The 19,591-nt window shown below is 43.8% G+C and overlaps 1 protein-coding gene across 1 annotated transcript in view; it reads left to right on the top strand.

The window, feature by feature from the left end:
- Window positions 1-19,591, top strand: part of KLHL6 (kelch like family member 6) — a 70,048-nt gene that overhangs the window by 45,751 nt on the left and 4,706 nt on the right. Inside the window, exons 3-6 of the mRNA XM_054479983.1 lie at window positions 3,346-3,795; window positions 11,990-12,227; window positions 17,569-17,771; window positions 19,153-19,366. Coding sequence (XP_054335958.1) covers window positions 3,346-3,795; window positions 11,990-12,227; window positions 17,569-17,771; window positions 19,153-19,366 — 1,105 coding nt within the window. The remainder of the gene's footprint in view (window positions 1-3,345; window positions 3,796-11,989; window positions 12,228-17,568; window positions 17,772-19,152; window positions 19,367-19,591) is intronic.

Below are 19,591 nucleotides of genomic sequence, written 5' to 3'. Positions count from 1 at the left end.
TTTTGACCTGTACCTTGAACAGTTGCTTTGCCCTGAGATGCTGTTAATCTGTAACTTTGCCCCAACCTCTTTGCCCCAACCTTAAGCTCACAAAAACATGTGTTGTATGGAATCAAGGTTTAAGGGATCTAGGGCTGTGCAGGATGTGCCTTGTTAACAAAATATTTACAGGCAGTATGCTTGGTAAAAGTCATCGCCATTCTCCAGTCTTAATAAACCAGGGGCACAATGCACTGCAGAAAGCCGCAGGGACCTCTGGCCTGGAAAGCCGGGTATTGTCCAAGGTCTCTCCCCATGTGATAGTCTGAAATATGGCCTTGTGGGATGGGAAAGACCTGACCATCCCCCAGCCCGACACCCATGAAGGGTCTGTGCTGAGGAGGATTAGTAAAAGAGGAAAGCCTCTTGCAGTTGAGATAGAGGAAGGCCATGGTCTCCTGCCTGCCCCTGGGAACTGAATGACTCGGTATAAAACCCGATTGTACATTTGTTCAATTCTGAGATAGGAGAAAAATCGCCCTGTGGCAGGAGGCGAGACATGTTGGTAGCAGTGCTGCTTTATTATTCTTTACTCCACTGAGATGTTTGGGTGGAGAGAAGCAAAAATCTGGCTTACGTGCACATCCAGGCATAGTACCTCCCCTTGAACTTATTTGTGACACGGATTCCTTTGCTCACATGTTTTCTTGCTGACCTCCTCCCCACTATCATCCTGTTCTCCTACTGCATTCCTCTTATTGAGATAGTGAAAATAGTAATCAATAAATACTGAGGGAACTCAGAGACCGGTGCCGGTGCGGGTCCTCCATATGCTGAGCGCTGGTCCCCTGGGCCCACTGTTCTTTCTCTATACTTTGCCTCTGTGTCTTATTTCTTTTCTGTCTGTCATCCCACCTGACAAGAAATACCCACAGGTGTGGAGGGGCTGGCCCCCTTCAGCATTGACCTTTGGAGAAATGCTTTATTTATTTATTTATTTATTTTGAGACGGAGTTTTGCTCTTGTTGCCTGGGCTGTAGCGCAATGTCATGACATCAGCTCACCGCAACCTCCGCCTCCCAGGTTCAAGTGATTCTCCTGCCGCAGCCTCCTGAGTAGCCGGGATTACAGGCATGCACCACCACACCTGGCTAATTTTGTATTTTTAGTAGAGACAGGGTTTCTCCATGTTGGTCAGGCTGGTCTCAAACTCCCGATCTCAGGTGATCTGCATGCCTCGGCCTCCCAAAGTGCTGGGATTATAGGCATGAGCCACCGCACCTGGCCCAAAAAATGCTTTTTAAACTGACAATCCTATGTGATCTGACCCAGAAAGATAATATTTTGCAATAGAGGTTGATCCAAAAAGTCAGGGATGTGTTCCCTGGAATGCTCTGGAGTAAAGTCCAGAGCCTAGGTCACCTTGGTCCACTCTTAGAACCAGTCCTGCCCCACCATCAACCTTCAGGCCCCATAGCCCTCCTCCCCACAGCTCCTGCCATCCCTCCCCAGTCAGGTCTGTCCCATCCCTGCTCTCACCAGGACCTGCCTTCAGAAGGCCTCCCCCACCAGGTCTTGCCCCCTCAGCCTCCCCTTTCCTCTCCCCCCATTAATCGATCAACCCTTGGGCACCAGGAACTTGACCCTATAAGGAGTCCTGTAGACAGGAAAGGGAGCTAAGAGGTTGAACTTGTTCAAAGCTAAGCTCCAGAGAACAACAAATAAGAATGAACCAATGCATTTGAGACATGTCATCTGTAAAATGGATATTACAAAATATAATGGATATAATAGTGCTTTGTCATCTGTAAAGTGCCCTACAAGCACAAGGGACTTGAATTTTTATGAGGATGGTGATAACTTAAAAGTGGGACCTGAGAGCCAGTCAATAATTTTACAAATTAATTTTTTAATGACAAAAGCAGTACGTATTCATTTTAAAGGATATATAAATAAATAAAACCTATAAATAAACAAAAACAGAAAAATTCTCATAGTCTTATTACAGTGTCATACCTTCTATTATTTATATAGTATATTCCCTGTCCATCCCATGAGACCTGTTTCTGTGGGAGAACTATGGTTCCTCTGATGACAAATTTTGCCATGTGACTTACTCTGGACGGTTTTGTGTAAATGGATATAGCACGTGCCCCCTCTGAGCAGAAGCTTTAAAAGCCTCTGTGTGGTGCCATCTTTTCCCCCTTCTGTCATGGGACCAGCATATCTCAGGTAAGAGCTTTCCATCGTCCTGGCCCCTGGAATGAAGAGCCCTGTGAAGAATACATGGTGGGTGAGAGAGAAACGTTTATTGTAGGCCCCTGAGACGTGGGGGTTGTTTGCTACTGCAGCAGAATTTGCCTTAAGATATCTGATAACCCAAAGAGATAACAACCATTAATATTTTGACCTACGTCCTTTCATCTTTTTTCTATGACTTTATTCTGTGTACGTTTTCTTTATAAAAATAAGATCATAATGTACATGTGATTTGTGACGTGCTTTTCTCATTTTATCTGCAAATATTTCAGTTATAGCTCTAAAAAGTAAGCTATATTTTCTTCAACATAAACATGAAACCATTATTGCCCTAAAATGAATCATAATTGTTTCATTATCACCAAATATTAGTCATTGTAAACATTTCTCCAACTTTAAAAAATACATATTGCTTAAATCAGGAATCCAAATAAGATCCATACTTTGCAATTGGTCAATGTGTCTTAAATCTCTGTGTATCTTTAGGTTCTCCCTCTCCTTCTCTCTCTCTTTTATCCCCTTGTAATGTATTTGTTGAAGAAACTGAACAAGTTGTTTTGTAGAGTTTTCCACAGTCTGGATTTTGCTGATCATGTTCCCATGGCGTCTTTAGCAGGTTCCTCTTTCCCCTGTATTTCCCGTAAATTGCTGATTAAATGTAGAGGCTTAATCAGATCCAATGAACAGATTTTAAAACTCAATACATTATAAACATTTTCTATCTCATTTAATATTTTCTACAACGTGTGTTATAAGTATCTACAGAGCTGTCGACTGCATGAATGAACTGTATGTATTTAGCTCCTCCCGTGAGTATCTCATTGTTTTGTCGACTGTATGAATGAATTATATGTATTTAGCTCGTCCCGTAAGTATCTCATTGTTTTAAGTCAACTGTATGAATGTATTGTATGTATTTAGCTCATCCTATAAGTATCTCATTGTTTTAAGTCGACCGTATGAATGAATTATATGTATTTAGCTTGTCCTGTACTGTTGGACATTTAGGTTGCTTCCAATTTTTGGCTATTACACACAACTCACTGATAAACCTCCTTGTGGACTCACCATTTTCTGGCCTCCTTTCCGCCCTTTCTATTTCATCAGTTCCTGCGGATGGTGGATGCCTGTGCCAGCTTCCTCACTGAAGCCTTGAACCCAGAAAACTGTGTTGGAATACTGAGGCTGGCCGACACACACTCGCTGGACAGTCTAAAGAAGCAGGTTCAGAGTTACATCATTCAAAACTTTGTGCAGATTCTGAACTCTGAGGAGTTCCTTGACCTGCCTGTGGACACTCTGCACCACATCTTGAAGAGTGATGACCTTTACGTGACAGAGGAGGCTCAGGTGTTTGAGACCGTGATGAGCTGGGTCCGGCACAAGCCATCAGAACGACTCTGCTTACTCCCCTACGTCCTCGAGAATGTGCGCTTACCGCTTCTGGACCCGTGGTACTTTGTGGAGACGGTGGAAGCAGATCCTCTCATCAGGCAGTGCCCAGAGGTCTTCCCACTGCTCCAGGAAGCCAGGATGTACCACCTTTCTGGCAATGAGGTGAGTAGAAGATTAAGAGGTTCTATATTTAACCAGCGAAGTAAGGAGTTAGCTAGGGACTCACAGAGATGCAAGTGAAGCGGATCCAAAAATCCTTAGGGCATTAAGGAGAAAACACTGCCCTTTTCATTGCTGAGTCGGGCAGTTCCAGAAGCCCTGATTCCTGATCTATGAGGCCGATCCCACGTGTTCAGACAGTTACTGAGCACATTAGGTGAGATGTAGAAATCACCCAGCACCACGCCCGGCCCATGCTTCCTCTTCCCAGTTGTGGAAGGGTGGAAGGTTGGGGGTCACACTGCACACACAAACAAGAACGTGCCCTGGGCCGGGCCCGGTGGCTCACACCTGTAATCCCAGCACTTTGGGAGGCCTGGGCGGGTGGATCACGAGGTCAAGAGATCCAGATGGCCAACATGGTGAAACCCTGTCTCTACTAAAAATACAAAAAATTAGCTGGGCATTGTGGCATGCACCTGTAGTCCCGGCTACTTGGGAGGCTGAGGCAGGAAGATCGCTTGAACCCGGGAGGCAGAGGTTGCAGTGAGCCTAGATCGCACCACTGCACTCCAGCCTGGGTGACAGAGCGAGATTCTGTCTCAAAGAACAAAACAAAACAAACAAAAAACAAGAACGTGCCCTGTCTAGTCACTATTCCATGGGGGTGCTGCTCTTTCTTGCCCACTCTGGTGAAATCTTACGTCTATTGGATATACTCTGATATCACTTTGATTTAGACTCTCACCATCTGAGTTTCTGGAAATTTCTCAAAACTCATCTTCCTGCCCCAAGTCTGGCCTCCCTCCAATTTATTCACCAGCTGAAAAATCTGAAACTCAAGTCTGATCATCTCGCTCCTGGGCTTGCCTTCTTCATTGGCTCCCCATCACTTTCAGAATGAAGCCCATACTTCCTGCCTACGTTCCCAGAGCCTGGTCTTGCCTCATTAATCTCCTGCCTGCTTCTCTAGTGTCCTCTCCAACCTCTCACTTCTGCTGTAGTCCTAATGCACAGCTTGTGGTTCCCCAAAGTGGATGTGCTTTTTCTGCCTCCAGGTCAATATGAATGTTGTTCAAATGCTTTTTTCTTCTTCAGCTAGCTGACTTCTACTCCTACTTCAAAACTCAGTCCAAGCATCACTTTCTCCAGAGACGTCTCCTTTTATTTATTTATTTATTTATTTATTTTTGAGATGAGGTCTTGCTCTGTTGCCCAGGCTGGAGTACAGTGGTACAATCGTAGCTCACTGAAGCCTCGACCTCCCAGGCTCAAGTGATCCTCTCACCTCAGCCATCCAAGTAGCTGGGAGTACGGGCATGTGCTACCACACCCAGCAATTTTTAAATTTTTTGTAGTGACAAGGTCTCACTATGTTGCCCAGGCTGGTCTTGAACTCCTGAGCTTAAGTGATCTTCTCATCTCAGCCTCCCAAAGTGCTAGGGTTACAGGTGTGAGCCACCACACCCAGCCACTCTCCATGTTCTCATAGCACTTGGTGCATTGCTCCATCACAGCACCAATTGCTACATGGCAATGATCTGAATTTATCATATGTAAATATCTCGACTGGGAGCTTGTTATAGTAGGAAATATGTCTTATTGCACTTTACTTCTCTAGATCTTAGAAGAGAGTCCTAAGACTGCTATATAGTGAATGAGTAATTAGTAAATGCTTGTTGAATGATTAAATGGGTACTATAAATGGTGAATAAACATGTCATTTGGATCTACCTGGTTCTCCTTAACAATTCCTGAAGAAGATTTTTCTTCAGAACTTTATAAAGACAAGAACAAATTTAGTGGAGAGGAAGTAATGATATAGGGACAGTTTGTTAACAGTTTGTACACATGAACACCCATACATGTATCTCACTATGCAGTGGTTCTGAGATTAGCTACCAAGCTTTCTTCATTAGGCCATTGGTAGAAGCCTTAGCCAAACGTGGCCCAGGAATTGTCTGTCTGAGGTTCTTTTGGAGTTTCTCCCTTTTTCTGTGTGTTCTTTTCTAGTTTCTTTTTTGTTGTCCTCAGATCCACTGTTCATCCATTCACTCTGCAAACATACCCTTACATGTTTAGTGGAATTTACCAGAGCCTGGTGTTTTCTTTGTGGAAAGTTTTTAAACTATAATGTATATTTCTTTAATAGATATAGGACTATTTAGGATCTCTGTTTCTTCTAGAATGAGCTTTGATAGTTTGTGCCTCAAATAATTTCTTCATTTAATATAAGTTGCTGAATTTATTGGCATAAAGTTGTTCACAGCATTCCTTTATTATTTTGTTAATACCTGCAAAATCTATAGTGTTGTCACATCTGTCATTCCAGATATTGGTAATTTGTGTCTGCCCTTTTTTTTTCCTGATCAAACTGGTTAGACGCTTGTCAATTTTGTTGATTTTTCTCAAATAACTAATGTCTAGTTTCATTTGATTTTCTCTATTGTTTTTCTGTTTTCTATTTCACTTATTTCCACTCTGATGATTATTTTCTTTCTTTCTGCTTAGTTTGGGTTTAATTTGCATGTATTTCTCTAGTTTCTTAAGGTGGAAGTGGAGGCCACTGATTTGAGACTTTCTTTCTTTCTAATGTTGGCTTTCATGCTATAAATTTCTCCCTAAAAACTACTTAAACAGCATCCCATGTATTTAAGCATGCTATGCTTTCATTTTTTGCAGGTAAATCCTGAATAGCAATTCTATGCCAGATATGGCACCAGGTACTGCAAAAACAGTCTGTGTCTTACCCAGGTACTGCTAAACAGTCTGTGTGTCAGAGAAGATGGGACATTTAACAAATGAAGGGTGATGAGAGGATTGATGGGTGGAGCCTAGGAAACCACATAGGTCCTATTCTATGCTGGATGTCTAGCAGACAGCCTGCATATAATTGCAGACAGGTCTCAGTCTCTGCAACTGCCCTCAGTTTAGCATTTATTCAGTGTCTCCCATGGAATACTACACAGCCACAAAAAAGAATGCAATCATGTTCTTTGCAGCAACATGGATGGAGCTAGAGGCCATTATCCTAAGTGAACTGACACAGGAACAGAAAACCAAATAATGCATGTTTTCACTTATAAGTGACAGCTAAACATTGAGTACACATGAACACAGAGAAGGGAACAAAAGATACCAGGGCCTACTTGAGGGTAGAGGATGAGAGGAGGGTGAGGATTGAAAAACTACCTATCAGGTATTATGCTTATGTATGATTTCATCATATGGATGATGAAATAATCTATACACCAAACCACCACAACACACAATTTACCTATATAACAAATCTGCACATGCTGAACCTAAAAGTTAAAATAAATAAATAGCACTTTAAAACAATTTAAACATAAACTGTGCCTTGATCAACTATACTTCCAATATTTTTGCTATTTTTGTTTCTGCTTCCTATTTTCTAAGTCCTTGAAATGCAGATGATGAAGGCTTTTCTCTGATATAAAATGTCCCTACCCTGTCTTCTGCAAAATTGCTGCAATGAAATATTTTCATTGCCTTTTGTATTTCTGAGGTGCTGGAGGCAGAGTCAGACATTATAAGCTTTACATTTAGGAGGAGAGAGAATTCTGATATCTGGAAAATGCTTCAGTGGTGAGAACTTGGGCTTTGAGTCAGGCAGAGATCTGGGTGTTAATCTTGACTCCACAATTATTTACGGTGTAACCTCAGGCAATTACTTAGCTACGCTAAGGCTCAGTTCTGATCTGTAACATGGGGATAATAATACCTACCAACTGATAGAACTGTTTTGAGAATTAAGTAATGAATGGAATGCTTAGTACAGTGTCTGGTACATGCTAAGTGCCCCACAAATGGAAGCTGTTGCCATTGCCACTTGGTTCCGTCTCTCACAATCAATCATTTTCCTTCTCTGGGGTTAAAATCAGTCTTTTCACTGTGTCCCAGGTTTTTGTGGCCTTATTTTCCCAAATCCTTCTCAAGGCACTTTCTCATCTTCATTTTATAGTTTGGGCAACTGAACAAACTAACCAGCCACCATGACTTCCTAACTGGGGTCTCATTGCCAGTTGATTCCCTGAGCCAGTCTGCTCACTGCTGGAATGGTCTTGGGTTGACTCCTGATGACAGTAGTGTGAGCCTGGAGGCTAATCTGTGAATACACTTCTCCCCGTACCCTTCATTTACCAAACTTTAACCCCCTTGTGCTATCGTCATCTTTCCCGTTTTTGCTTTATTTTGTTTTGTTTTTTCTTCAGACAGACTTTTGTTCTTGTTGCCCAGGCTGGAGTGCAATGGCATGATCTCGGCTCACTGCAACCTCTGCCTCTCAGGTTCAAGAGATTCTCCTGCCTCAGCCTCCCAAGTAGATGGGATTACAGGCATGTGCCACCACCCCTGGCTAAGTTTGTATTTTTAATAGAGACGGGGTTTCTCCATGTTGGTCAGGCTGGTCTCGAACTCCCAACCTCAGGTGATCTGCCTGCCTCGGCCTCCCAAAGTGCTGGGATTACAGGCGTGAGCCACCGTGCCTGGCCCATCTTTCTCTTTTAACCTTGCTCATCCTCTAAACTGGTGTTAACAATAGGAAATTTTAGAACACCAAAAGCAAATGTCAGTCTCCATTTGATTTGGGAATGGTAGCTGGAACCTTCATTGAAAGAGATCTTTGGGGACAGAGGAAATTTGCCTCTTCCCTTATTTGCCTCTTAAGTTTTCAGACATAAACCTGGTTTATACCACACGTTACTCTGACATGTGTGATATGGGTAAAGGGGAGCAGAGGCTCCAGCCCAAGGACAGCTTTGCTGAAACAATATGCTCACTCTGTCCCCTAGTATAAGATCTGTGGACAGTGAGCAGTCCTAAGGTGCAATTATCTGCTCTGTTTTTAACAATCTGAAAATAAACTGGTTATGCCTGATAGTTGCATGCAATTCATTGGCAAACACTTCTGTATGTCTGCAGCAAACTGGCATGTCTCAGACTTCGGACTGACATTTGTCATGGCTTTGGGGTTAATATTTTGCCAAATGTAGCTGAACTTACAATGTGGTAACGATGCCACCACTTGGCAGCTCCGTGGTGCTGAGTTATAAGACAGTCTCATTACCCCAGCCAAGCCCATCAGCTAGATGATTGTGTTAGTTCTCAATTGCTGCTTAACAAATTATCCCCAAACTGAAAACTTTAAAATAACAAACACTTACTATCTAACAGGCTCTGAGTGTCTGGAATATAGGAGTGGTTTAGCTGGGTGCTTCTGGCTCAGGGTCTCTTATGAAGTTGCAGTAAAGCTGTTGGCTGGGCCTGCAGTAATCTGAAAGTTCATTATGGGATTCAAGGTCACACTTACTGGACTGCTGGCAGGCATCAGATCCTTGCTGGCTGCTGGTTGGGAGCCTCAGTTTCTTGCCATGTGAGCATCTCTATAACAGCTGGCCTCCCCCAGAGCAAATGACCTAAGAAAGACTGAGAGCAATCAGGATGCAAGCTGGTAGTGGGTTTTATAGCCTAATCTCAGGGGTGATGTATCATCACTTCTGCTGTAATCTGTTGGTCATAGAGGCCAATTCTAGAACAGTGTGGAGGGAACTACACAGATGTGAATACCGGGAAACAGGGATCACTGGGGCCATCGTGGATGCTCACTACCACAATGATTTAGACTGAGTTACCTAGCTTGCCCATTCATTCACTCATCCATTCACTCATTTTTTTTTTTTTTTTTTGACATAGAATTTCGCTCTTTTTGCCCAGGCTGGAGTGCAATGGTGCAACCTCGGCTCACTGCACCTTCTGCCTCTTAGATTCAAGTGTTTCTCCTGCCTCAGCCTCCCGAGTAGCTAGGATTACAGGTGCCTGCCACCACACCTTGCTAATTTTTTTATTTTCTTTTTTATTTTTAGTAGAGACTGGGTTTCACCTTGTTGGCCAGGCTGATCTCAAACTCCTGACCTCAGGTGATCCACCTGCCTCGACCTCCCAAAGTGCTGGGATTGCAGGCGTGAGCCACTGCACCCAGCTCACTTGCTCATTTAATCAATGTTTATAGATGCCCACAAGCTCCAGGTACTATTCTTGGTGCTGAGGATCCACTGGAGAAAAAGGGCTGTTCCTGCCATCAGGGGCCTTACAGTAAATTACAATGAAGCATGAAAAGTGCGGTTGTGGGGGAAATTCAGGGTTACGAGAATGTGTGCAAAGTTAGGAATGGCTTCCTGGAGAAAAGGACAAAGTGACATGGTAAATTATTCACAATGCCTTAAAGGGTAAGTGGATTGGGGTGGTAGCATGGGAAATTGAGAATAGAATATTATGGGGAGATCCAGGCAGCAGGCAGGAACCCAGAAATTTTAACCCAGGAATTTTAGCCAGTAGGAGGAGAGCCTTTCATAGGTCAGGACCAAGGAACAAGATGCCAGCCCTGGGGGTCGGGAGGTAAGATCACGGCTAGTCCAGTCCTCCTAGCAGCCTCTCAATCACCCAACAAGTTACTGGGGCAGGAGAGCAGGCATTGCAAATAAGATGAGGGGAGCTTCGGAGTGGAGGCTGAGGCCTGGTTCCCAGAAGTGAAGAAAGGGTCACAAGGGAATCAATTCAGGGAGGCCAGTGCTTTTTTCTAAGCATTGCCCTGAAACACCTAGATCCGCTCTGAAAGAGGACCAGATAGATTAGTGCTGGAGGCTGTGCCTCAGCTGTGGGGAATGGGGTTTAGGGACAGGAACCAGGGCTGATACCTGAAGAGAAAGTTGCAGAGCAGCAAAGTTTGTCTTTGGTGCCATTGCCCAGATCCTGTCCTGCCAGCTTGGTACTCTCATGGTGCCTCCAAGTTCCCTGGCCCACCCCTTCACCCTTATCCCAGCACTGTTCTGCTGTCTACACTTTCAGGGCCAGCCCATTGCCTAGGCTTTGTCCAGCCACACCCATCCCCACTCTGCTGGCCTGTAAGGAACAGTCCTGCCACAAACTTTACGGCCATGGTCCAGCCTCAAGAACGGAGGATGCAGAACTCACTGTACCAGGCTCCTAGGCACAGAAAACCAATCAACCAAAGGCTGTTATGGAAAAGTAGAGGCTGTGAGTTGGCTGGTCTGATTATTTGTGGCTCTTGGTTGGATTCACCAACCAAGTGGATTCACTATCTGAGGGCTCAGTCTTTACTACTGTAACCTATTTGTTACCACCTATGGGCAGAATCGAAGTTCTGTGTTAGATCAGTCTAATTTTGTGGGAAAATCAGCGACTTTGACCATCTGGGAAATGGTTGCTGCCTCTCCGCCTCCCGTCAGCACACCTATGGAACTTTCATCATGGAGCCCAGGGGATCAATGGAACCAGGGCAGCTCTTCCTTTTATAGCAGTATCAATATGGCATCGACCACTGCTCCTACAGGCATAATTAGCTGTTGAGGGGCGAGTGTGTGCCAGGTGCTCTGCTCACACCTCTACCTCATACCTTATGAATGCTCACAGTCATCTGATAGCACAGGAATGATTACAAGCAGTTTACAGAGGTCGTGTTACTTCTCCAAGGTCACATGGCCATAGGTGATAGAATGCTGGTACATTTGACTTCCAAACCTCTGCTCTTTTCAGCAGGGTTCAATTACCCATAGTATGGATTTCTTCACTTGTTCAAAGCTCTGAAAGGTCATATACTGTATGTTGGAACCAGCCTTCCTCCCTCCCTGGCCACACCCTGATTCCTTCTAGTTCTTGTTTCCTAAGTCTCTGAATGCTCATATGTCGTCACTGTCCAGGATGTCTCTTCCAGAAGGCTGATGGTGAGCAAAGTCTGAGGTATCATCAAGAAATTAAAGCCAAGGGGGAATGGAAAGTAGCGCAAAATGAAATTCCAGGATTTAAGGTTTCAGACCAGGCAGGAGAGGAAAGACAGGAAGTGCATCTGTTGGTAAATAGACCCTCACCTCTTAAAACAGCAGCAAAAACAGGCAACATGTATTGAGTACCTGTTATGCAACAGGCCCTGGGTGAAGCACACTGTGTACATTATCCCATTTAACTGTCATCACACACCTGTGAGGTAGTTACCTCTACTATCCCCTTATACAGATGATGAAACTGAGGCTCAGGGAGGTGAAGTCACATGGTCATACTGTGGCAGATGTGGGAATTGGACCCGACTCCTAATGGCTCCATAGCCCGAGCTCTGAAACTGTGTGTTGTCCTGCCTTCATGTACCCCCATCGATTTCCAGATCATTTCGGAGCGCACCAAGCCCAGGATGCATGAGTTCCAGTCTGAGGTGTTCATGATCATCGGCGGCTGCACGAAGGATGAACGGTTTGTGGCAGAGGTGACCTGCTTGGACCCCCTGAGGCGCAGCCGCCTGGAGGTGGCCAAGCTCCCGCTAACGGAGCATGAGCTGGAGAGTGAGAATAAGAAGTGGGTGGAGTTTGCATGCGTGACATTGAAAAATGAGGTCTACATCTCAGGTAAGCAGGAGTCACGTAAAGGCAAAGCAAGCCCCAGTAGCATTACGTATGTTCCTGAGTGGCAGCCAGGCAACCATCCTAGAAGAATTACTGTGAATTGGCAATGACCCAGCTCTGACTGAGACAGGATATGGACCCAGGAGCTCAGGTGGTCTTATCTTGGAGACTACATTGCTACTTAATAAACACCAAACTGAACAACATTGTGCTATTTTTTCTTTTCTTTTTTCTTTTTTTTTTTTTTTTGAGACAGAGTCTCGCTCTGTTGCTCAGGCTGGAGTGCAGTGGCATGATCTTGGCTAGCTGCAACCTCCACCTCCCGAGTTCAAGTGATCCTCCTGCCTCACCCTCCCAGGTGTTGGGATTACAGTCAGGTGCCTGCCACCATGCCCAGCTAATTTTTGTATTTTTAGTAGAGACGGGGTTTCACCATGTTGGCCAGGCTGGTCTTGAACTCCTGACCATAGGAGTTCAAGGCCTCAGCCTCCCAAAATGCTGGGATTACAGGCGTGAACCACCTCGTCCAGCCAGCATGGAAAACCTGGGAAGGAGGCAGACAAGTCTAGTCCTTCCCAGAAAAAGAAGAGGGAACGTGGTGAGGGTTTATTCAGTGTCTGCTATAGGCATAGGCCCCTGAGCTACGCAGTGGGAATTCAGTAATGAGTAAACACGTCTGCTCTTCCCCCAAACCTGACCTTCCCATGTTTATTAGGTTGTACTTGGGTGTACTTCAGTAGGACCCAATACTTTTTTATTACGAAAATGTTTGCTTCAGTATTGATAGTTACTTTGTGTCTGCCTTTCCCATTAGACCTGCAGTTCCATGAGGGGCAACACTATAGCCCCTGTACCTAGCACTGTGCCTGACCTCAGGGTAAATGTTCAGTAAATATTTATTGAATGACACAGTCTCAACCTTCTTTACTGAGTGGTAGATACATTTATACTTTAATAACATTTAATTGTTTGCCTCTCACATCAACTCTGTAAGGTAGGTGTTTTCAAGGTAGGAGAAAACAGAGGCTCAGAGAGATTCTTGGACATACCTAAGGCCGCACACTGGTAGGTGTCAGGCAGGACTTCAACCCAAGTTCTGAGCCTAACGCCCACACCCTTCCCCATCACATCAAAAGCCACCTGGCTCTCCCTGGGACCCTAAGGAAGGAGACAACCTTCCCTTCCCCTTTCTTAGAGGCTTTTCTTGAATCTGAGGTTGTGGGAAAAGCTGGACCCCAGAGCATGTTTCCTCCAAAATCAAGGGCAGGTCGTTGTTTGGATGCATTTATACCATTGATTAGGTTCTAGCTTTCTTTTAATCTTGTAGACATATTTTTTAATATTTTTTTTTTTTTGAGACAGAGTCTAGCTCTGTTGCCCAGGCTGGAGTGCAGTGGTGTGATCTCGGCTCACTGCAACCTCTGCCTCCCGGGTTCAAATGATTCTCCTGCCTCAGCCTCCCAAGTAGCTGGGATTACAGGCATGTGGCACCACATCCGGCTAATTTTTGTATTTTTAGTGCAGATGGGGTTTCACTGTGTTGGTCAGGCTGGTCTTGAACTCCTGACCTTGTGATCCACCCACCTCAGCCTCCCAAAGTGCTGGGATTACAAGCGTGAGCCACCGCACCCGGCCTTAATTGTTGTAGAAGATCCAAACAATACTGAGCAAGTAAAGTAAAATAGGGCAGTTTCTCTGTGCCATCGCAATTCTATGGGTTTTCATTTTTTACAAAAATTGTTTTCTACTTGCTCAGGGTAAATAATTTTAGCTGCTGTTACAAATCCTAAGTCTCAGTGAATTAACACAATAGTATGCAGGGGTCAGGGGGAGGACGGTCTGCTCCACTCAGGTACTCAGGGGCCTAGGGTCCTGCCATCTTGTGACACTGCCTCTTCCTACACGTGGCCTTGATTTAGGGACGAGAAAAAAGCTGAGGGAGTTGAGAAGTCACACCTGCTCATAAAAGCATCAGCCTGGAAGTGCCGTGAATTTTGCTCACATTCCATTGGCAAAAACTAGCCACATGACCTCCCTTACCCTCCCCTCACCCCCTGTGGGTGCAGGGGGCTGGGAAATGTAGTTTAGCTATGTGCCCAGGAGGGATCAACAGGTGTGGTCATCATAGTCAGTCTTTGTCACATATACTACAAGTGTTATTCTTTTTTTCTTTTTCTTGAGATGGAGTCTCACTCTGTTGTCCAGGCTGGAGTGCAATGGTGAGATCTTGGCTCTCTGCCTCCCAGGTTCCAGCGATTCTCCTGCCTCAGCCTCCTGAGTAGCTGGGATTACAGGCATGTGCCATCATGCCTGGCCAATTTTTGTATTTTTGGTAGAGAGGGGGTTTCACCATGTTGGCCAGGCTGGTCTCAAACTCCTGACCTCAGCTTATCCACCTGCTTCGGCCTCCCAAAGTGCTGGGATTACAGGTGCCCACCACCATGCCTGGTTAATTTTTGTATTTTTGGTAGGTGGGGGGTTCACCATATTGACAGGCTGGTCTCAAACTCCTGACCTCAGGTGATCCGCCCACTTCGGTCTCCCAAAGTGCTGGGATTACAGAGGTGAGCCACCGCGCCTGGCCCAATTTTTTTTTTTTGTATTTTAAGTAGGGACAGCGTTTCACCATGTTGGCCAGGCTAGTCTTGAACTCTTGATCTCAGGTGATCCATGCACCTCAGCCTCCCAAAGTGCTGGGATTACAGGTGTAAGCCACTGTGCCCAGTCCACATTGTTATTCTTTTGTCATAAATTTGTTGTTCACTTTTTAATGATACAAGCAATACCCGAAGGCATGCTTGTTATACACAGCTAAATCAACAGAAACTTGTACTTCAATTAACAGTATCATCTGGACATGATGACAAGTTGGTTTAATGGATATACATATTAAGTGATATAGTTACTACATGCAAAGCACATAGTGGGAGCTTAATTATGTTGGCCAGTATTATCACTACTGTTATTCTTTTTACCAGCTATATGGCAGTCTACCAAATGGATAAACCATAATTTTTTTAGCTTTCTTTTTTTAATCTCCTTAAAAAATACTGCAGTAGGCATTCTTAGACACATATTTTTTCATACTTGTGCTGCTACTTGGAAAGTTTCCTGGAAGTGGTCATATGTGAATTGAGAATTTTGTATATATTGTGAAATTGTCCTATATAAAAGTTGTACCAATTTACAGTACCAATCAGTGAGGAATGACAGTGCCCATTTTCTATATCCTTGCTAACGATTTTTATTATTAGTCATTTAAATTTTTAATAGACTAGAATGTTTGAATTTATACTCCTAGGTCATTAGTGAGGTTGAGCATATTTTATATATTTACCAGATAATTGTATTTATTTTTAAAAATTCTCTGTTCATACTCTTTGACAGTTCCTATCAGTTTTTGTCTTGTTCTTACTAATTTTTTGGAACTCTTCTTATATATCCTTTGCTATTTGTGTTGCAAATATTTTCTCCTAGACTGTGGTTGTTTTTTAACTTTATATACTTGTTTTCTTTCCTATACAATTCTACATTTCATGTCATGCTTAGAAAACCCCTCCTAACCCCAAGGTCATTAACATAATATCCTATACATTCTCCAGTTACTTCTATAGCAGTAACATTTGAATTTTATTTTAAATGTAATGTAAAATAAGTATTTAACTTAATTTTTATGCAAATGAATAACCAATTGTTCTAATAACATTTATTTAATGATCTGTATATATTTTAGTCCGTTTCTGTGCTCTTGTTTTTAACTGATCAGTTTGTCTAGTACTGCACTGTTTGTATTAGGATAGCTTTATAGTATATTTTAATATTTGATAAGGAAAGCCTCCTTCTTCCCTTTTCTTTTTCAAAAGTTTCTTAGAAATTTTTCCAAACTTACTCTTCCCAGTGAAGTTTAGAATTATCTCATCAAGTTCCCCTCAAAAGTCTTGAAGGCACTGAGTATATAGATTAACCTAGGGAGGGTTGACATCTTCACAATAAGGTGTCTTCTCATTTATGCACACAATATGCTTTCTCAGGGTTTTTTTTTTTTGTCCTAAAATAAAATCATAGGTTTTAATAAAGGTTGCATACATTTTTTTGAAAATTTACATTTATTTTATACTTTTTGATGCTACCTAAATAGGATCAATGTTTTGAATAAATGGAGACCTCTGAAAGGTACCCACACAAAGAAAAATAGCCAAACTGTATGAACAAAAGATTCAAGGAAGAGGAAGCTCAGCTTCCCTCATAGTAAGCGAAAACCAAACTGACATAGTTTTTTTTCCGTCAGACTTCAAAAATAAGTAATAAAAGAAAGACAGAAAACAAAACCACCACCACCAACAAAAAGTGGGTATGAGGAAAAGTCAACCACCGCAGCTGCAGAGGATGCCTTGGCTGCACCTATAAAAATTCAGGGTGCACATGGCTTTGACTTAGAAAACACACTTCTGGGTTCCACACTAAAGAAACACCTCTGACACAGAATGTGGTCAGTAATGTTCATTTCTCCACTATTGCGCACATGTAAGTCTCAAAAGTAAATCTTTGCTTTAAGCAGTTGGTGGTAGTCTATGCTGATGGAAAAATGGAAACACAAAGCTGTTAAATATTTGATTAAAATCACCCAAAAAGTCAGTTCTCCTTTGTCTTTTTCTCTTTCCCCAGCTGCTGAATTTTGTATTTTATGTTTTTTAAGAGAGCTGTCTTCAAGAAAATATTTACCAGATCACTCCCAAATGATCTATTGTGAGCATCTCATACTTTTATAACAAAAATTATTTAGAAATAGGATAAATCCCGCTGATCTTTTTATACAGATCAGAGAGACAAACCAGGAGAATGTTGTAGGATTTCTTAGTGATTTTTCCAGGTCTGTATCTTTGCTTTTTTGTTTAAATAAAAAGTAAACATAGAATTTAAGCTGCCATGTAATTTGCCTTCTGCACAAACCCCACTGTCCCTGCCCAGCCTTACTTCCTGCTCCTTGTGAGCGCAAACACTGAGTCCAGGCTCCCTCTGGCCCCTACTCACCCAGGCTGGCTTGGGTCCTGCCCCTTGAAGCCTTCTCGGGGCACTGCTCACTTAGCAACCTCTTCTCTGAACTCTCACAGCACTGAGGTGGACATGACACAGTGTGGCACATCATCCATTCTGTCCCTCCCTGTTCCCCTGCGTTTGCCTTGTCTCCCCTGCCAGACATCACACACCTGCCGGGGTTCTTTTATCTCCCCTCAGGGTAGGGCTGGCTTGGGGACCTGGCACTTTTGGACATGTGGGATATTATGGGAGAAGCTGTATTTCTGACACATCTGGTGGTTTCTTAAATGCTTTGTATCTCTTGCAGGTGGCAAAGAAACACAGCATGATGTTTGGAAATATAATTCTTCGATCAACAAGTGGATTCAGATTGAGTATTTAAACATAGGCCGCTGGAGGCATAAGATGGTGGTGTTGGGTGGCAAGGTCTATGTTATTGGAGGCTTTGACGGCTTACAGAGAATCAACAACGTGGAGACCTATGACCCCTTTCACAACTGCTGGTCAGAGGTATAGGACATGATTTCTACCAGTAACTGCCTGTATTATTACTTCAGTGCTTTTTTTAAAAATCTTTGGAACGTGCTTACCATGGTGGCCAGCTTTCTGATCACTTTACTTCCAAGGAGAACAGTTTTGGTGGCTCTGAGCTTCCCTCCTCCTAGGAGCTACTGCTTCAGTATTGCTGATCAAGTCACAGAAACAATGTCCTTCCAAGTGGTGAAGGTCTGTGTGGGCACCTGTCCTAATTTGGACAGAACACCAGATGTGGACAGAGGCTCACCCTGTCCTTAGATGGGAGATCTCTTGGTCTGCATGTCTTGGCATAGAGTCTTGTCTCCTCAGATGCCTTCTCTCCTATTCTTCTCCACACTGGACACATGCGGATCACTTTACTACACGGTTTGTGAACCCAGAGTGATTTGGTCATGTTAGAAATCATCCCTTCTTTATTTTCCCATTGATGATGAGCCACTTACAGGCCTGCATGTCAGACTTTAGTAATGCAACCTCAGGTATATATCAGACCCAGGAAAAGAAAAGCCACCTCATCTCATTTCCAGGTTATTTCCAGTTTCAAATTTTCTTTCTCCTTATCAGATCAGATGTCCAAGCATGTTCCAGCTTAATGGAGTGTACAACACAGTCATTGTAGGCACAAGCAAAGGTAGCCAGGTCACCACAACTAGCCAAGACTGTCAGCCTGAAAAGTGCTATATTGAGAGCCCTTAACATGTATGGGGGCATGTCCAGGATCTTCTCAAAACAAGCCCTATCACAGAGCTGCTCCATGATCTAAAGAGATCCTGTAAATAAATGGGCAAGAGGCTCTTGGAAGTCTCCTTTAGTGTCCTGGGGTTCACAGGGTAGAAGCACATGTCTGACTTAATCTCAAAATCCTCAATGCTGCCCTATAATGGAAGAGTCTGCTTACCTGTGGCCACCTTAAACCCATATACCAGCTTTTCTTCCTAGAGATAAACACCAAGGAAAATCAATGCTGGTACATAGTAGGCACTCCATAAATATTTTTTGAGTGGATGAGCACATGAATGAATATGAATATGCATGTATAAAACATCGTTTTCCTCCACCACTGGCTGACTTCATCTGTATAAACTTATTCTTGCCTGAGAGCTGGATTCTGGGAGAGGCTGGCACATCCCAACACACAGCTTGCTCTAGCTTGCGTGGAGCCTGGAGGGAGGGTGGGAAATGCATGCTTTCATTCTTGCTGTGTCTTAAGAGGGGTCAAGCCCATGGGCCTTGTGACTTTAGGCAAAAGATGCCCAGTTCTGTGTCCCGGAGCTCTGTCCTGTATCCGGGGAGCTATTGCAGCAATCTGGGCAGCATGACTGACAGCTTCTTCTTGTGCCCTGTGCCTCTACAGGCCGCACCCCTCCTTGTCCATGTCAGTTCCTTTGCAGCCACCAGCCATAAGAAGAAGCTCTATGTGATTGGGGGAGGGCCCAATGGGAAACTGGCCACAGACAAGACTCAGTGTTATGACCCTTCCACCAACAAGTGGAGTTTGAAGGCAGCCATGCCGGTGGAGGCTAAATGCATCAATGCAGTGAGTTTCCGGGACCGCATCTATGTCGTTGGTGAGTAATAGCTTTTTATTGATCTGAATGGCTTAGAACCTGATTAGCGCCTGGCTGCAGCACGTAAAGGGTGTATCGCGGTGTCTCTAGCGCTGGCAACTCACTGCCCCTAGGACCCACTCTGGCTTTCAGAAGAGCCACCGATCGACTGTTTCTCTTGGCAAGAGGGTAGACTTGGCCTAATCAGAAGTTGAATTTTAGTGGTTAAGAGGGAAGAAACCAGAA

Source organism: Pongo pygmaeus, chromosome 2 (genome assembly GCF_028885625.2).
Source record: "Pongo pygmaeus isolate AG05252 chromosome 2, NHGRI_mPonPyg2-v2.0_pri, whole genome shotgun sequence".
NCBI classification, from domain to species: Eukaryota; Metazoa; Chordata; class Mammalia; order Primates; family Hominidae; genus Pongo; species Pongo pygmaeus.
Note: the sequence above shows the minus strand (reverse complement) of the source record. Positions and strands in the feature narration are given on the sequence as shown.